This window comes from Mastomys coucha, unplaced genomic scaffold, assembly GCF_008632895.1.
Source record: "Mastomys coucha isolate ucsf_1 unplaced genomic scaffold, UCSF_Mcou_1 pScaffold23, whole genome shotgun sequence".
NCBI classification, from domain to species: domain Eukaryota; kingdom Metazoa; phylum Chordata; class Mammalia; order Rodentia; family Muridae; genus Mastomys; species Mastomys coucha.
This window is the reverse complement of record NW_022196906.1, coordinates 98,683,029-98,699,817: the sequence shown is the minus strand read 5'-3', so window position 1 is coordinate 98,699,817 and position 16,789 is coordinate 98,683,029. Positions and strand designations below refer to the sequence as shown.

At 42.4% G+C, this 16,789-nt stretch overlaps 1 protein-coding gene across 1 annotated transcript in view; it reads right to left on the bottom strand.

The window, feature by feature from the left end:
* The window catches only part of Cpne4 (copine 4), a 466,654-nt gene that overhangs the window by 33,940 nt on the left and 415,925 nt on the right, over nucleotides 1-16,789 (bottom strand). Inside the window, exons 8-10 of the mRNA XM_031344408.1 lie at nucleotides 9,768-9,866; nucleotides 6,094-6,180; nucleotides 5,433-5,492 (exon numbers count right to left, since the gene is read on the bottom strand). Coding sequence (XP_031200268.1) covers nucleotides 5,433-5,492; nucleotides 6,094-6,180; nucleotides 9,768-9,866 — 246 coding nt within the window. The remainder of the gene's footprint in view (nucleotides 1-5,432; nucleotides 5,493-6,093; nucleotides 6,181-9,767; nucleotides 9,867-16,789) is intronic.

The following is a 16,789-nucleotide window of genomic DNA, read 5'->3' as shown; positions in this document are numbered from 1 at the left end:
ATATATATATATATGTATATATATATAAAATATACCGCACATAGACACATACTATAGTGAAATCTAGTACATAGAGTCACTCTGGTTTTCTTTATACTCAGTGCTATCATAGTCATGGCTTTATGTGATTACCTAGCCCTTGAAATTATAATTTAAAACAGCTTCATTGTAGTCCATTTAGATGAAGTACTGTAATTTACACAGTTGTTGTTTTACTGTTGGACATTTAATCTGTAGAAGTTCCTATCTGTGAAAAATCTATGCTACAATTAACATTTCTATGCATTTATAAAAGTCATAGCTTTCAAAGGAAGCCTTTAATTCTTCCACCATCTCCTTTCCAGACATCTTATAGCATCTGTCTCTTCCACATTGTCTATAATTACATTTTGTCTATGAAGTTCTAGTATCTGGTTTTATTTTTAGATGCAAAGCCATGTGCCAAGCCATGTGCCTCTCTCTGTCATCTGTTTCACCTCTATTCACCTCCTCTAAGACTGCAACACCACAATTGATCGCAGTTCTTGTGCCTCTAGGATTCTCATGAAGCATACATGAAGCTTATCCTGAGGGATGCTCTAAATTTTCTATGGTTATGTGCAAAATCAAGTACATATTTTCTACTGGGATAATCTGAGGCATGTATCAGACTCTCAGATGTCCTGGTAACCAAAAAGAAATCAATCATTAACTAAGGCTCCTTTTAGCACCAGTATTGTTGCCTTGGTCTTGTAACTTTCTCCTCCTGATCCTTGACCAGCCATCTAGCCATTTGGGATTCTGGACCTCCCTTGTTGACTCTTCTCTTGCCCATGGAGGTCTTCTACAACTTCTTGTCATTGGGTACCTTGCCTTTCTGTATTCTTTTCTTTCTCCATCTCCTGCAGATTGAGATACATCCAGTTCTACCTTTTTCTTGGGACCAAGGCTTGCCTTTGTAGGCCATCCCTTGGGATACTCAAACGTACTTCCAACATTCCCCAAAGTGAATTCATCCTTTTGTTTACAACCCTCTTGACTTGCATTTCTCTATAAACAACAATACCATGCTTTGTCAGACAGGCAGCAAGTCCAAGTCACCCTAGACTCATTTGCTTTCAACATTTCTCTTCTTCTTTTTTGTATACCAGGCCTAGGCTCATTGCTTTCCTTTCTACACATCCCTTCTCTTGCTGCCACATCAGGCTCCCTTCTTGTCACCGTCCACTGGGTCTGTTGCAATGGCTCTTACTGTTGGGCCTGTTGCCTCTGCTTTCACCTCATGCTTCAGCTTCCACACTCCTTTACTGCCATCACTCACTTTTGATAAATAGTGCTTGGTAAACATCTCCAGATTTCCTCCTCTAAAGCACATGGCTATTGCTTCCCATCCTGTTCTTGGTCCATTTGAACATTCTGCTGTGTACAACATTATCTCAATGCTCAAGTCATCTCAACCTCTGACCCAAAGATACATCTCAACACATCCCAAACACACCTGCTATTCTTATTAACATAAGTAAGCTTCCAGCATTTATCATTTGAATTAATGTACATAAATACATAGCCCATGGGGATGTTTTGCAAACCAAATCTCTAGAGGTTTGTCAATGCATCTAAAAGTTCACCCAAAAATGTTTTTCCTAGACAGTTCTGGGTTAAATAAAAAGTACTTCAAGCAGTCTGGTGTTGGGAGCGGTCTCCCCAGCTTTAACCTGCTTATTTTGAAACAGAATCCCAATGAAAGACACAAACTCTCCCCCCGAATGCCACATGAATACTCAAAGTCTCTCTAGGAGAGACTCAGAAGAGGTGACTGTGGAGCATTTAATACAGGGACGGGCCACACATGTTTAGAAAAGATGATATGAAATCAATCACAGAGGGTAGAAAGAACTGTTTCTATAACTCAGCAAGAATATATGAAGGACAGGGCACATGGTAGGAATGGCGACTTTCTATGGAGCAACAAAGTCACTGTGGTTCGAGCCCAGAAAGCAGAAATCTAGAGGAACAAGTCTCCTGCACTGGGTTTACTGATTGATCTCTGATTGATTCCCATCAATGGACATACTCAAGCAACAGCTCAAAGCAGGAAGCCCTGGCTAGTGCAGGTGTTTGGAGCTCCTCAGGCACAGGTGGGGAAGGGAGAGTAGGCCTGTGAGATGAAGTGGAGAACATCTAGAACTTGGTGTTACCTCTGACCCCTGAATATCACTCTTTAGAACCCAAGTTTCTTATGTCTAAAGATACCTGTCTTGCTCAGCAGCCATGGGCCGTACCATGAACCAGTGAGAATCTCTGCCTCTGGGTGATACACAGGTCTAATTACTTTCTTCCTCCTTCTCTCTTCCCTGCCATCTCCATGTCTCTGCTCTCTGCCACTCATTTCCATGATGCAACAAAGTTACAGGGTGGTACATAAGCACTAGTAGACCGAATTAATCACACACTGTTTTTAATTAACTACTAGAGCTTAAAATTTACATTACATTGCACTATTTAAGCAGCAAGAGTTTCATAATGAGAAAGCGGGCTTCATTTTGGAAGCAAATTTCATTGGCATGAGTGACTGGTGCATTTTCTTGGACAGAGCATCCAGAGCTCTTTTTTTTTTTTTTTTGGTTTTTCGAGACAGGGTTTCTCTGTGTAGCCCTAGCTGTCCTGGAACTCACTGTGTAGACCAGACTGGCCTGCCTCTGCCTCCCAAGTGCTGGCATTAAAGGCATGGTGACCAAAAAGAAATCAATCATTGACTAATTGAGTAGCATCACTACTGCCCAACCATCCAGAACTCTTATTTTCCTTTTAGCATCCAACCTGAGATCTCTAGGAGGAAGGGCCTTGTGATGAAACCCTCAATGGCCCCAATCCCTTCTCAGCATTATTTTACATTCTCCTTCTCATCTGTTGCTCCTGACTGCAATACCCACTCATGTCCCCCACAAGTCTATTATCAGTTGGCACTGGAGGAGATTAGGGTAGGGGGTGAGCGTGGTGGGAGCTAGGACTTGGGGTGCTGCTGATGACAAACAGTGAGGTAGCCTCTACTCAGCTGGGGATGGATAATGAAAAGAGAAAATTGAGAAAAACAGAGCAGGAAAGGCAACCTTCCGAAGTCAAGCAGCTACAGGCCTATTCAGGAGTGCACACCCTGTGAGCCAACTAGTGGAGGGCCACACATTCAGAAGAACTGGGTAGCACAAATTGATTTTGATGGAGAATTTCAGGGGGACACTCAAAGAAGAATGGGAAGAGAAATGGGTTGAATCTAGGAGCAACTGAGGAAGGAGGATAAATATAATCAAAATACACAGTATAAAATTCTCAAAGAACTAGCAAAATCAGTCAGGATATGGTCTGGGAATGCTGTGGGGATGATTGATATTCTTCAGCACAGCCCCAAGGGTAAAGCATGCCTGTGAAGGTTGAATAAGGAGCTGTTCGAGAGCTTAGGATCTACAGAATCCAAAACAAACAGAAATCAATAGAGCTTTCCCTTGAAAACCTATAAATAGCTTCTTGACATCATTCCTTTGCCTAATATCTTGGGAAACTATTTCAGTAGCTCTCCTTGGAAAACTTCTTGCTTCACTACTGCCCTACAGCTAGACCTAGATCAGCAATAAGTGTGCCACACAGGTAGTGTTGGATAGGTGTGCCCATGGGACTTGTGTTCTTTATGTACCAGTGTGTATGTAGGAGGGCAGGTGGCTCCATCATTGTAGAATCTTAGAATGTGAAGCAGTGATGGGCTCCTGTCAGTATTCAAATGTAAGTGAGCAAGGCTGAGTTTAAGCAAACCATAGATTGATTTTTCTGACATTAGAACAGAAACAAGTTATCTTGTATTCTATAGATGTGAGGAGATACCATGACCACAGCAACTCCTATAAAGGAAAACATTTAGTTGGGGCTGGCTTACAGTTCAGAGATTTAGTCCATTAGTATCATGGTGGGAAACATGGCAACATGCAGCCAATATGATGCTGGAGAAGGAGCCCAGAGTTCTACATCTGGATCAGCAGATATAAGAAGAGAGAGTAATTCTGGGCCTCACTTGAACTTCTGAAATCTCAAGGTTCATTCCCAGTGCCACACTTCCACCAACCAGCCACATATATTCCAACCAGGACTCATGTCCTAAACTTTTCTAATAATGCCACTTCCTATGAGACTATGGGGACCATTTTCATTCAAGTCACCACACAAGTCTTTTGCTTAGGAGACACTGGATCATTAAATATCCATTTATCTTGATTCCCTTTTCTAGTCCCAACACCAACATTACCTCTGGTTCTGGCAACACATGGATTTTGTCATTTGTTGGACTCAAACACATACAAAATCTAAACTAATTTTCCATGCTTTTCTCACATGGCTGATGTGGTAGAGAGAAGTAAAGAGAGCTGAGCCTCACAAGTACAGTTCTGTAAGGTGAGAGGTGAGCATTGTACAATTCCCACCTCTTCTGTATTATAATCCACAGTTCTTTCCTGTGGTTTCAGCACATCTGCATTTTGCTATCTGGGTATGTACTTTCTATAAGTTAAATCTACCTATATCTCAGAACATTTTGAATACTGATTATGTGAACACAAATGGCCCCAGGGTCGATGGATTCATTTTTTTTTGTGTGTGTGTGTGTGTGCACATGTGTATTCCATGGCAATCATGTAGAGGTTAGAGGCCCACTTGTCTGAGTCAGTTGACTTTTTCCACAGTGTGAGTCCTTGAGATCAAATGCAAATCACCAGGCCAGGTGGCAAGTTTCTTTACCTACAGAGTCATCTTACAGTCTCCTTCATTGGTACTTAAAAAAAAAAAAAGCCATCTCACTCAAACACACATTAGTAGTGTCCAAATCCTACAAGGCTGAGGTGTTGAGACTTGAGATGATCCTATGCTCACCTGTGAGACTAGATACCCACTCTCTCTCAACCTGATTTAACATGGGCCTCCAGTCTTTGAGATTCCCTTCTCATTCATTGCCTAAGAAAGCATTTGGATAGCTTTCCCTTGGTATTGATCATTAGGTATGACAATGATGCCTGAGCACATGTGCACATGTGTTATATGAGCACAACCAAGGCATGTGTCTGAGCTCTGTAGAATAAAGTAGTCTGGCTCACTTCCTTTTCATCCTTCTTGCCTAGTCATCAGGTCTGGAAATCTGTATCCTGCCTTGCACCTCATGTTGCATGTAGTTACTTTAAAAAGGGAGAGATCCTAGGAGGGCTTTCTAAACCCTCAGAGGCTGAGGAGCAAGGTTCATACCAGAAGGAGATGGAATGTGAACTTATTTAAGAAACAGGACTCCACATAACACTTCAGCAATAGTACTTAAAAGATTGTTCAAGATTTTTAAGATCTCTTGTATCTACATATCCACAAAATCAATACCATTCCCACCCCTCATTGCCCAAAAGAAGATAAACACAGAAACAGCTTACTGTAAACTGGATTTGACAGCCACCCATGATGTAGTCCAAGAAGGAATGCATCTTGTGGATCTGCATGAGAGAGGGCCTGGATTAATAACAATATGATCAGCTTTCCATACAGACTGAAGGCCTACACTTCAGAGATAGGATGCTAAGCCAAGGCAAAGGGTAGAAAGAAATTGGTGGTGAGCTGTCAGTGTTATTACAGATGGGCCCAAGACATCTGCAGATTCTCACCCCTTGCTCCACTTTGAGTCTACATATTGCTTTAGTTGACATAGTCCCTTGGGACAAGACCCAAATCACATTTTTAAGAGTCATTATTACTTTAGAATAAGGAATATCTCATACGTAGTCACCTCTTGAACACCACTTGAGCATCTTCCTCTAGATCTGCCCTATGCACAGAAGAGCCTGAGCTGTGAGCTGCACTTTCCTGTCCTTTGGGGCAAGACTGTCCCTGAGAAGGGAAGGTGACATTGGGCTGTCACATCTTTTAGGCTACTCATGATTATATTTGAGTTCCTTTGTCCAGTACTATATTGATTTTATGATTTTTTTTCCTTTGAGAAGATCACTCCCTTGTGGAAACCCTTCTGCTTTGATCACATGACTTGAACTCCTCCCACAAGGCAAGTCTAGCTCCTGGCAGGGAGGGGATCACACCTACCTTGCACTGATTCAGAATCACCATGCCTGAGTTCTTGTAATTCTTCTTCTTGGCCTTGTACTTGGGGTTGATGCATTCCCACTGTACCTACACCAGAAGGGTCAAATGTGAGCATCTTCAAAAGGAAGTCAAGTCATTGAATGAGGCCAAGCTCCTGGATGCTTCTGAGGACACACACACATGGACCTAGATGGCTGGAAAATGGTCTCTAGGTAGTACCTTTGGCATCTATGAAATGGCAAGGGAAATTGATTGACAGCGACAATGAACTGCCTAGTGGGTATTCTTATGTCTTCATTCCCCAGCTTTGTTGTCCTTTGATGGACTGCTTGACTCCTCTATGCCTTGGATTTCTCCTCTCTGAAGCTCACCCTATGAGTCGTCAGTTCTCAGCCCTTCCCTTGGCACTCATTCCAGAGGATACTCTTTGAAGGACAGGATAAAAGCCTTAGGAAACACTGAGAACTGATGGGTTAACTGGTAGCTAGCTAAAACAATTTTCATCTCTTCCAGACTACAGACAATTTTATGAGCTAGAAGCAATCATGGGTCAAAAACCTAACAGTCCCTGGACATTTCTGTTACTGATCCTGAAGGAGATAAAACCTCAAGCCTCCACTCAGGAGATAAAAGTTTATTCTTGACAATCAAAAGTGCCTGAAGAAGCCACTTTGGAGGCAGATGTGAGCGGGATAGACGGGCACACTGGCCTCCAATGACCTTGGTGCCCATGTATTAGTCATGTGACTTGTTTTGACCAATAGGTCATTAAGCATGTGAACAGAAGCTAGAAAAAACCGTGTTCTGAAGCTACCTTTTCCTGCTTCAAAGATTTATTTTACCACCTTGTAAAAAAAAAAATTATACATTGGGGGACAAGAACACCACCACTATTGCCACCACCTCACCACTACTATCAATACAACTACAAACACCATCACCACTATCATCACCAACACTACCATAACCACCACCAACAAAACATGCACACAGAGATGCACCAGGCATCTCCGTTGCTTAGGCACAAAAGTGTCAGAGTTCCACGGCTCCATATGGGCAGAGAGGAGCTATCCTGGGTGAACAAGATGAAATTGCCAACCAAGAAAATGTCAAGTAATGATGGCTGTTTGGGGGCAGGAAGTTAGTGGGTAACTCATTATTCAGCAACAGAAAACAGAAGTGTGTCACTGCACAGGAGGCTCCATCAGTGGCTCTGAACCACTTCCCTGGTCACTCTAAGCCTCACACATCAGAACCACTCCAGATTCAGGTCTTTCAGCCATAATGACTTCTTTCAGGAGGGTCTTGGAGAGGGCCCTCCTATTTGGTATTGTAAAATTTCCCCCCGATCATCTCAAACCAAAGCTACTTATGGGGGTGGTCAAGAATTAATGATTAGTTAGGAAATCACTGTGTTCTTTCTGTCTGCATCATGACCCAGGCATGGAAAGGGAGCTGGAACAATGGGTCTCCTCTTTTTCCTTCTGATATGGTATACTGGGGTCCTCAGGTTCAAGGTTCCCATCCTCTAACCTATCAGACTGACCTGCCTGTTGCCTCTTTAAATGATACACAGTAGCCAAAGCATTCTCTGAATATACATGTGTGCATATGTATATGTGTGTCCTTGTACATGAACACACGTGTACATGTATGCGCAGGCCATACATAGATCCATCTCAGGTATTGGTCCTCAGGAGCAATCCACCCCATTTATTTTTGAGATTAGATCACTTACTGACATGGATCTCTCTAGGTAGGTCAGTCTGACCAGCCTATAAGCCCCAGCTACCCTCCTATCTTCTTCTCCCTGGTGTGGGAGCATGCTACCATGCCTGGCTTTTTAACATGGGTCTGGGGAATCAAACGCAAGCCTTTATGCTTATACATCAAGCACTTTATCAACTGAACCAGTGCCCCAGCCTGCTGACACTATCTTTTAGCAAATTTGAATCCATTTGATCCTTTTCAACCTCACCCAGTGAAACTTTCTACAGTGGTTGGAATACTCTGTGTCCTTGTCATCCGGTCCCAAAGCCACCAGCTGCATAAAGCTACCGAGCACTTGGAATGTGGTTGATTTTACTGATAGATGGATCTAATTGTGTTTCCTAATTTAATTTTAATTAATCAAAATATAGCCACATGTGGCTGGTGGCCACCATATTATTAGAGAGCACAGTTTAATTATGTCCTCATAACATTTGGGGGACTGTATTAGAGTCAGTTCTTCCTGGTCTCTGCTCTGTTTTTGATTCCTTCCCATGCAAGGTCACTCTATACTCTCTGAGCCAGATATATTGGTCCCTTTCCAAGTACTCCAGCACACCAAGCTCTTCCCTGCATCAGTACCTAAGAATGTTCCTTCTGCCTGAAATGTTTTTCCCTTATTCATTGCCAGACTTGCCTCCTCTCATCCTTAAAGGGTCTGAAGTTAAATGCGACCTTTTCAGCTAATAACTTGGAATCCACTTTATAATCGGATGGTTTCTATCCTATATTTGAGAAACTTACATTTATTTGAGTACATGTGTATGCATGTATGAGTATGTGCATAAGTGCATGCACTTGTGAGTGCATGTGTGTGCATGTATGTGCATGTATATGTGTATGTGTGTGTGTGCACATGTAAATGATCCATGCATATGTGTAGAAGTAAGAGGACAACTTACAGGAGTTGTTTTTCTCCTTCTACGTTTTTGGATCAAACTTAGACCACCAGGCTTGTCAGCAAGTCCCTTTATCAGAGTGGTCATCTTTGCAGTCCTATCTTTCCTTTTGAAATAACATTTGTCACAAGTTGTAATTGCATCTTAACTTTTGCTTACTTCATTTATGTCTAGATCTTACTTTGACTCCCATCAGTCTGTTGGCTTTAGGAGAACAGAGACAATGTTGGCAGGATTGGTCATTGCACATTTAGAGCCAAGCACACTGGATGCTGTAAAATCACTGAAGAAGAGAATTGTTCCCACCAAATAAATGTGTCAGCACAGGGGCTCCATGTGGAACTAAATTTGACTAGCATCTCACAGATATAGAAAGTACAGTGGCCTGTACTTCATGGCCTCAATGGGAATTACAGATTTATCTCTGTTTATCTGGAAGCATCTAGCCATGGTGGTCTTCAATTATGATAGATGTTACAATCTAACTTTTAATGGCCTTTTGGGAACCCAAAGATGCAATGTTTCCCATATTTATTGATTTGCCTGTTTCTGTTTATAGAGGAGGGCAAGATACAACTTTATGAGACACTTTAGAATTGCAGAGGGTGGTGTTGGTAAGCTGTCATTGATTTATTAGCTCGATAGGGCCTGGCTCTGTACATTTAATGGAGCAGCAGTTTCTCTAGCTGTGTTCCTTATTACCCAAGGAGTGGTGGCTTATAATTTAGAGTTGACTTTAATTGTGGCCCTTGGGAAAGTAATGCCACTTTCCAAGATTACATAGCTAAAGGAAATTAGACCTGCATTCATTGAATCACCCTTGTTTCCCCATGGAGACATTGCTATTTCAGGGTCACAGAATGGCTTTAGATTGGTAAGGTTCTAGAATCAAATCCCACCATCCTCCCTTTTTATCAGGCTCATTCATATATGGAAGATTTGTGTTAGCATTTCCATCTTAGCTAAAGGTGCATCCTAGACAATGTCTGGGGCAACACCACTTACCTGTTTCCCTTCCATGGCTCCTCTCATCTCCTTGAAGGTAGAGGTGAACTCTCCAATAAAGTCATGCTTGCCGTTGGAGTCCCAGTCCCACACTATGCACTGCAAGACAAAAGGATGATTGTTTTCCCCCCAAGGCTCTTGTCCCAGCAGCTTCAGGCAGTGAGGACTTTATGAGGAAGAGTATATGACAGATGCTTATTCTGAAACACAAGCTTGATGTCATGATATCATATCCCTTTGGCTTCTAGAGCTTTTTCCTTGGCTATGTTGGCCACAACCTTCAGATAGCCTTGTGACACATCAGTCATTATGATAACTTATCTGTGTTCTCAGAAGAAACCAGTAAGTCCCAGAGGAGAAAGGGATGGCACTCTGGAAGGGCCACCTAGTGAAGAACAGCCTGAGTCATGAAGGTAGTTGTCCTGCAGAGATTCAAATGCCTTTTCTCCCCAGTTCTGATTTAAAAAAAAAATCACAGTCTCTGGTTTACAGCTGGAAGATGTCTGAGTTCAAGAATTTGTTGACTTTCCAGAACGATAGCCTGTTAGTGATTTTGATTGAGTGATAGTATTCTTACTTTCTCTATTTTCCTGATGATAAAAGTATAATGCCAACAAAACCAAATGAAAAGGTTAAAAAGTGAAAGCTTTCATGGTACCTGAAGGAGAAATGGATGGATGATGGTGAACAATATTCCTCATCCATCACTCAGCTGTGGCTGTCTAACCAGAGAGATTCATCTACTGCTGTTAAGGTGAGATTCTGGGTGTCCTGGCAACAATTCCTACAGTGAGAGACTAGATTAAATCAGCAACAAGCCCTCTGATTGGGTACATAATTAGGTAAAAAGGAAGGTCCTGATTTTTTTTGTTCTAGAGTGAATGTTAGTCTATGGTATTTAAAAATAGCATCATGCTTACATTTTAAGCCAAGGGAGCACCACAAAAGGTCAAGAGAAAGACTTTTACTTGGAGGTACCTTCTAGAAAAGCAGTATCCTAAAGGTATTTCTAGCTTCCCTCAGGCTTCAGATTCCTACTGTACATTCTACCCAAGAAGCTCAGTTGTAGACCTGTTCCTGGATCAGGTGGGGCTCCTTACACACATACAAAGAAATGTGTCCCACCCCTAGATATATCCTTACTCATTTGATTTTTGTTACAATAAATTGTACCTACATCCATGTAGCTACTACAATCTGGAAATGGGCACCATTTCCTAATATTTTGTCTTTATCACCACACACCACACATGGGTCATCTCCATGCTGTCTACATTGCTTGACTCCATTCTTCTCCCCTCCCCTCCCCTCCCTTTCCCTCTTCTCTCCCTTTTTAATTTACTTATTGTATGTGTTTGAGTGCTTTGCCTGTATGTATATTGTCTTAGTTAGGGTTTTACTGCTGTGAACAGACACTACGACCAAGGCAACTCTTATAAGGACAACATTTAATTGGGGCTGGCTTACAGGTTCAGAGGTTCAGTCCATTATCATCAAGGACGGAACATGGCAATATCCAGGCAGGCATGGTGCAGGAGGAGCTGAGAGTTCTACATCTTCATCCCAAAACTGCTAGTGGAAGACTGACTTCCAGGCAGCTAGGATGAGGATCTTAAAGCCCACACCCACAGTGACACACCTACTCTAACAGGGCCACACCTTCTAATACTGCCACTCCCTGAGCTGAGCATCTATAAATCCTTACATATGTCTATGTACCACATGTATCCGCTCCCCTCCCCTCCCTGTCTCTATTTCTTCTTAACCACTGACTACAATAGCCGCCCAGCTGACTCTCCCCTCCTCTCCTCTTCTCAATTTCTTCTTAACCACTGACTATAATAGCCACCCAGCTGGCTTCCAGGCCTCTGTTTTATTCCTCTACCTTTATGATCTATTAATTATGCTAATTACTTGCTTTGAATAAAAGTGAGTATTAATAGATCTTCCAAGATCTTTCACAATCTGATCACCATCAGTCTCCCCAAATTTATACTTTATAATCCATGCTTAGAATATTTTCAAAACATTTTCTTTACAAATAAAAAGTAAGGTTGGTGGGATTGTAAAACCCTTGTTTTGCTAAGACTTATTTTTCTGTTTGAGGCATCTTGAAAAAAATCTAATTTCTCAGTTTTTCTCACCTTAACCATTGGAAGATTTGTTAGGTAATCCTTTTGCTTAGAAAACAATACTACTACTTTCTGTGAAGAAAGAGTGCACCAGCACAGACCAGAATGGAAGAGGTGAGGACAATGGGAAGCACTTTGTTTGAAACAATAAGGAAAACCCTAGCTGATAACCAGAGACCCAGGGGTGAGGACTAAGACCAATTTGGACAGTTTCCATCAAAAGACAGAGGATGAATTGATGTACATTAGTTCTTGAACATTCTTCAGAGACCCATGCATTGAAAACCCGAGTTTGGCCTCCATCCTGCGTCACTATTAGAACATGGTGGAACTTTCAGGAGATGAGGCAGAGATAAACTTAGGTGATTAATATGTGCTCTGAAAGTAGATTGTCAGATCTATATTAGTTTATTTATTTATTTTTTGCTTTGATAAAATAGCATGCCCAAAAGTGATTTGTGAAGGACTTTATCTTGGCTCATAGTTCCAGAAGGAGATTCTCTAATGGTGAGGAGACATGGCAGATGATAGGCATGGTTGTCGGAGCAGGAAGCTGAAACATCACAAGAAACAGAGCAAACTGGAACTGTGACAAGACTATATAGTATTAAAGCCTTCCTCTGTGACACACTTCCTCTGACAAGACTCCACTTCGTAAAAGATCCACAACCTTCCCAAGCATTGTTCCCAACCAGGGACCAAGTATTCAAATATGGGAGCTTATAGGAGACAATTTTCATTTGAACAAGCACAAGATTTCAGCGCCCCTCTCCCCTTTTTTTCCTCTTGTTTCCCAGACACCTTGAGATGAGCAGGTCTCCTTGGCCATAGGCTGTCACCAGGATATTCTGCTTTACCCTAGGCTCAAATGCTTTGGGCCTATTGACCATGTACTCCAGATTCCAAAACTGTAAGCCCAAACAAATCTTTCCTCTTATGTAGTTGATTATCTTAGGTCCTTTTGTCATAGTGACTGAATATTGACTAACATACAGATCCAGCAAACGAGGAGGGAGGAGGTAAGCAAAACAAAACAAAGCCAAAAACAAACAAAAAACATCGGAAGCAATGATGTCTGATTCCCTGGTGCCCCTTACAACTTCTTGCCTCCAGTTAACCCTGAGACCGCTGTCAGCGTGGCACCCACAGCAGCACTATGCAGATGGCTACTTGTAGAATCAAGAGTATCATATTCATGTTCTGGAAACAGACCAGAAAGCAGAATGAGATGGCCTACAGCAGTGACTGAGAGCTGAGTGGCAAGCATGAGTGGCCAGGTAGGGGTGGCAGGTGAGTTTAAGGAGTGGACAGACACCACATAAGCACTGTAACGATCGCTAAATATTGTAGCAGCAAGGATTCTAGTTCTCTCTGTGTGTACCATGTGTTTGTTTGTGAGTAAACATGTTTATGTATATTTTACATAGATATGGATGGGGGTGTGCATGCATGTGTGTAGCCCAGAGATCAACACTGGGTGTCTTCTGATTGAGGGAGGATCTCTAACCGAACCTGGGGATTGCCAATCTAGTTAGAATTGCTGGCCAGCAAACCCCAAGGATCCTCCTGTCTCAGTCTTGCTATACTAGGATTATAAACACACATTGTTGTTCCTAGCTTTTTACACATGGGTGCTGGGGATCAAACTTGGGTCTTCATGCTTGCACTGCAGGCGAACACTTTATTGGCTCAGCCATTTTCCCAGGCCCTCAGTTTCTTTTACTTAGACTTTATTGTTGAAACATATTGTGCATGTGAAATATTATAATAAAACCCATAACTATTAATAATTAGTAATGCTCATAAAGGAAAAACCTTTAGAAATCACCTGAATCCTATACATGTCTATTAGAAACAGTTAAGTGTGACTGTTCTTTGAGATGCCCACATTCATGCTTTCTGTGTGCTTTATTCTTTCTTTAAGTATGCTTCCTCTCTATTTTTAAATAAACCCCAATTTTGCTTCACAGCAAAAACCACCACCACAACCAAAAGGAGAACTCCACAACAAGAAGGAAAATTTTGCTAAAACCCACTTCTTCATTTCCACTAATGCTTTGGTCTTTCAGTTTCTTCGGCTGACAGATGCTAAAAGTAAATTTATGATCACAGGGAAGCTTGAAAATTGTCTCAATTAAAGAAAAAAACCCACGACCCTCCCATTTATCAAGTTTGGCTATGGTACTTTGACTCTGCCTAGTTTTCCTTCCCATCACAGACTGAGGCTATATTTCTTGGACCCCTTTGGTTTGGGGGTGGTCATAGGACCCTCACTAGGTGATGGAGTACAAGGAGATGCTTTGAACACTTTTGGAAGGAAACATGAAGGACCAGGATGTGTTTTCACAGTTAATCTTTGCCTGCGCCTTGGTGACTAATAACGTGGTAGCTGTTGTGTCGACCTGAGGCCCTAACTGAAGGCTTCACAGGACAGCTCCCTGATGATGTATGATTGACATAGACACATACACATAGGAAACAAAGCTCTACCATTCTCCACCTCTGAGATTACTGTACAGTCTGCTGAGAACCACTTATGGCATGGCCATAGGACAAGGACTTGTGGACTTGTTATTGATTGTAACTCCAAAAATATAAAAAACCCCAGAAGTTTGAAAAGAAGGAAGTAAAAAAAAAATACTAAGAATTAAATTGTCTAAAAACCCAAATAATATGTTCATGGGGATTCTGTTTCATTGCTATAAATATCCAAACAGAAGTGTGTGTGTGTGTGTGTGTCTGTTCATGCGCGGGCGTATTCACAGATACAGGAACCAGGAGGAAAAGCCTAATGGGGGAAGCAGTGAGGGACCTTTGGGATGTCTTTGAGCTGTCATCATCCTAGCTTGGGCATGGCAAGGTTAGTTCTAATTGCAGTGTGCAAAATAAACTCAATGGCAACTTGGCTTCTTTTGGTTGAAATGCTGAGTGCGTTGGACAGTTTGTGACATAAGATGGGCCTGTAGCCAAGTCCATGGGGGGCATTTTTGAACAATGACTGATGTGGGGGAAGCCTGGCCCACTATGGGTTCCTGGGCAGGTGGCCCTAGGTTGTATAGAAAATCAGGCTGTGAGCCTTGGAGAGCAAGCCAGGAAGCAGCATTCCTCCATAGCCTCTGCTTCCGTAACTGCAAGAGTTCGAGTTTTCTGTCTGTTCAGTTTCCTTCCCGACAGATTGGGATCAAGACATGTATGCCAAACAAACCCTTTTCTCCCCAGCTTGCTTTTGGTCATGGTGTTTATCACAGCAAACTAGGACACCAAGCAATGCGACGCAGTTTTGGAAAGAATTGCGAGAGTCCCTTTCTGTTCTTCCAATGGACAGTGGGGGAATAGCTCACTGATTCAGCCGTTCACAAAGATTGCATAGGATAAGGACTGGCATCATCATATTGTACAATCATGTGGGTTGATCTGTTAGGCTATGAAGCCTTTTAACCCCTTTACCCCTCTTCCATCTGTCTGTCTGTCTTTGCTAGTTCCTCCTTAGTGACAGCCACTTATTATATGAAGCAAGAACCAGAAGAAATCTTTCTGGGCCTAGACACAAAAGAAGAAAGGCCCCTGAGGCTTCTGCTCAAGGTTTATATAACAACTGCGTCCTATCTAATGTCTGAATCTGATACTCGGAGATTTTCTCTCTGTCTTTGGCAGGAGCTTATCAACAGTCACAGAAGAGAGATATAGACAAGAGAAAGAAAAGGGAGCTGGGCTTTTAAACTTTGCCTTGCTCAGGCAAAGAAAACCGAAGTCCCCTTCTTTAGGAGAAGTGGCACAAAGGTTTTCCTCTGGTTCCCCACTATGCTTAGGTTACTTTCCTCTCCTCCATCTGCTAATTACAACATCCCAAATGTCTGCAAAGTGCTCTCTAGCTGGTGAAGAGAGCGAGGACCACTGACCCCTCCTAGGAAGGATGAGGAGACCTCCTGTGAGCATCTCCAGGAGCAGGCACAGAGCCTCAGACGTTCATGGGACCCTGTTTGTTTATTTGGTCTTGGTTTTTTTTTTTGAGGTGTGGTTTCTCTGTGTAGCACTGACTGTTCTGGAACTCACTCTGTAAACCAGGCTGGCCTCAAACTCAGAGATCTGCCAGCCTCTGCCTCCTGAGTGTTACAATTAAAAGTGTGCATCAACATCACCCAGCTCAGCCCTGCTTCTTAAGGTAGCAAGCTTCTCTTATTTGTGGCAGTAGTGAAATTTTGTCTTAAACACTCTCAGAAGGGGTCCCAAAGGATTGAAGGCACTGAGGCATACAGATAAAGTAGTCCATCACTCGCTGCCTCAGAGCTCTGATGCAGCTGAGAAGGCAGTACATCTTGGCGAAAAGCAAACAAATCAATCCTCCTCAGGAGAAAAAAAAACTGAGAGAGGTGAGATGGCTCGGTGTGACTCTGTGAGGAGGACTTGACACATCTGGGAGAGCTCAGCTTTGCAAAACTATCTGAAGCTGGAAAGTTCTCACAGCTCCCAAAGGACTTAGGGCTAGAATCTGAAATGGTAAGTTTTTGCAGATGGTCTGATCGATCAATATTATTCTTACAGCAAGAAAATTGATGGCTGGATTAGTTTCTTTTCCTGTTGCTGTGATAAAAATACTCTGAGAAGAGCAACTTACAGGAGAAAAGGTTTCTGCTGGCTCAGAGTTCAAGGTGGGAAATTCTGGGGGAGGAACTATTTGAAGCAATCAGTTATATCACGTCCATGATCAGGAAATAGAATACAGAGGATGCATGTTGCTGCTTGAGTCCCTTTCTTCATTTGTACAGACCAAGACCCCAGGCAGAGATTGTAGAGGGGGTCTTCCCATCCTGGTTAACACAATCATAATAGCCTCCATAGACATGCCTAGAAGTCTAGTTCTCAAGTGAGTCTAGGTTGGTTTTTTTTTTT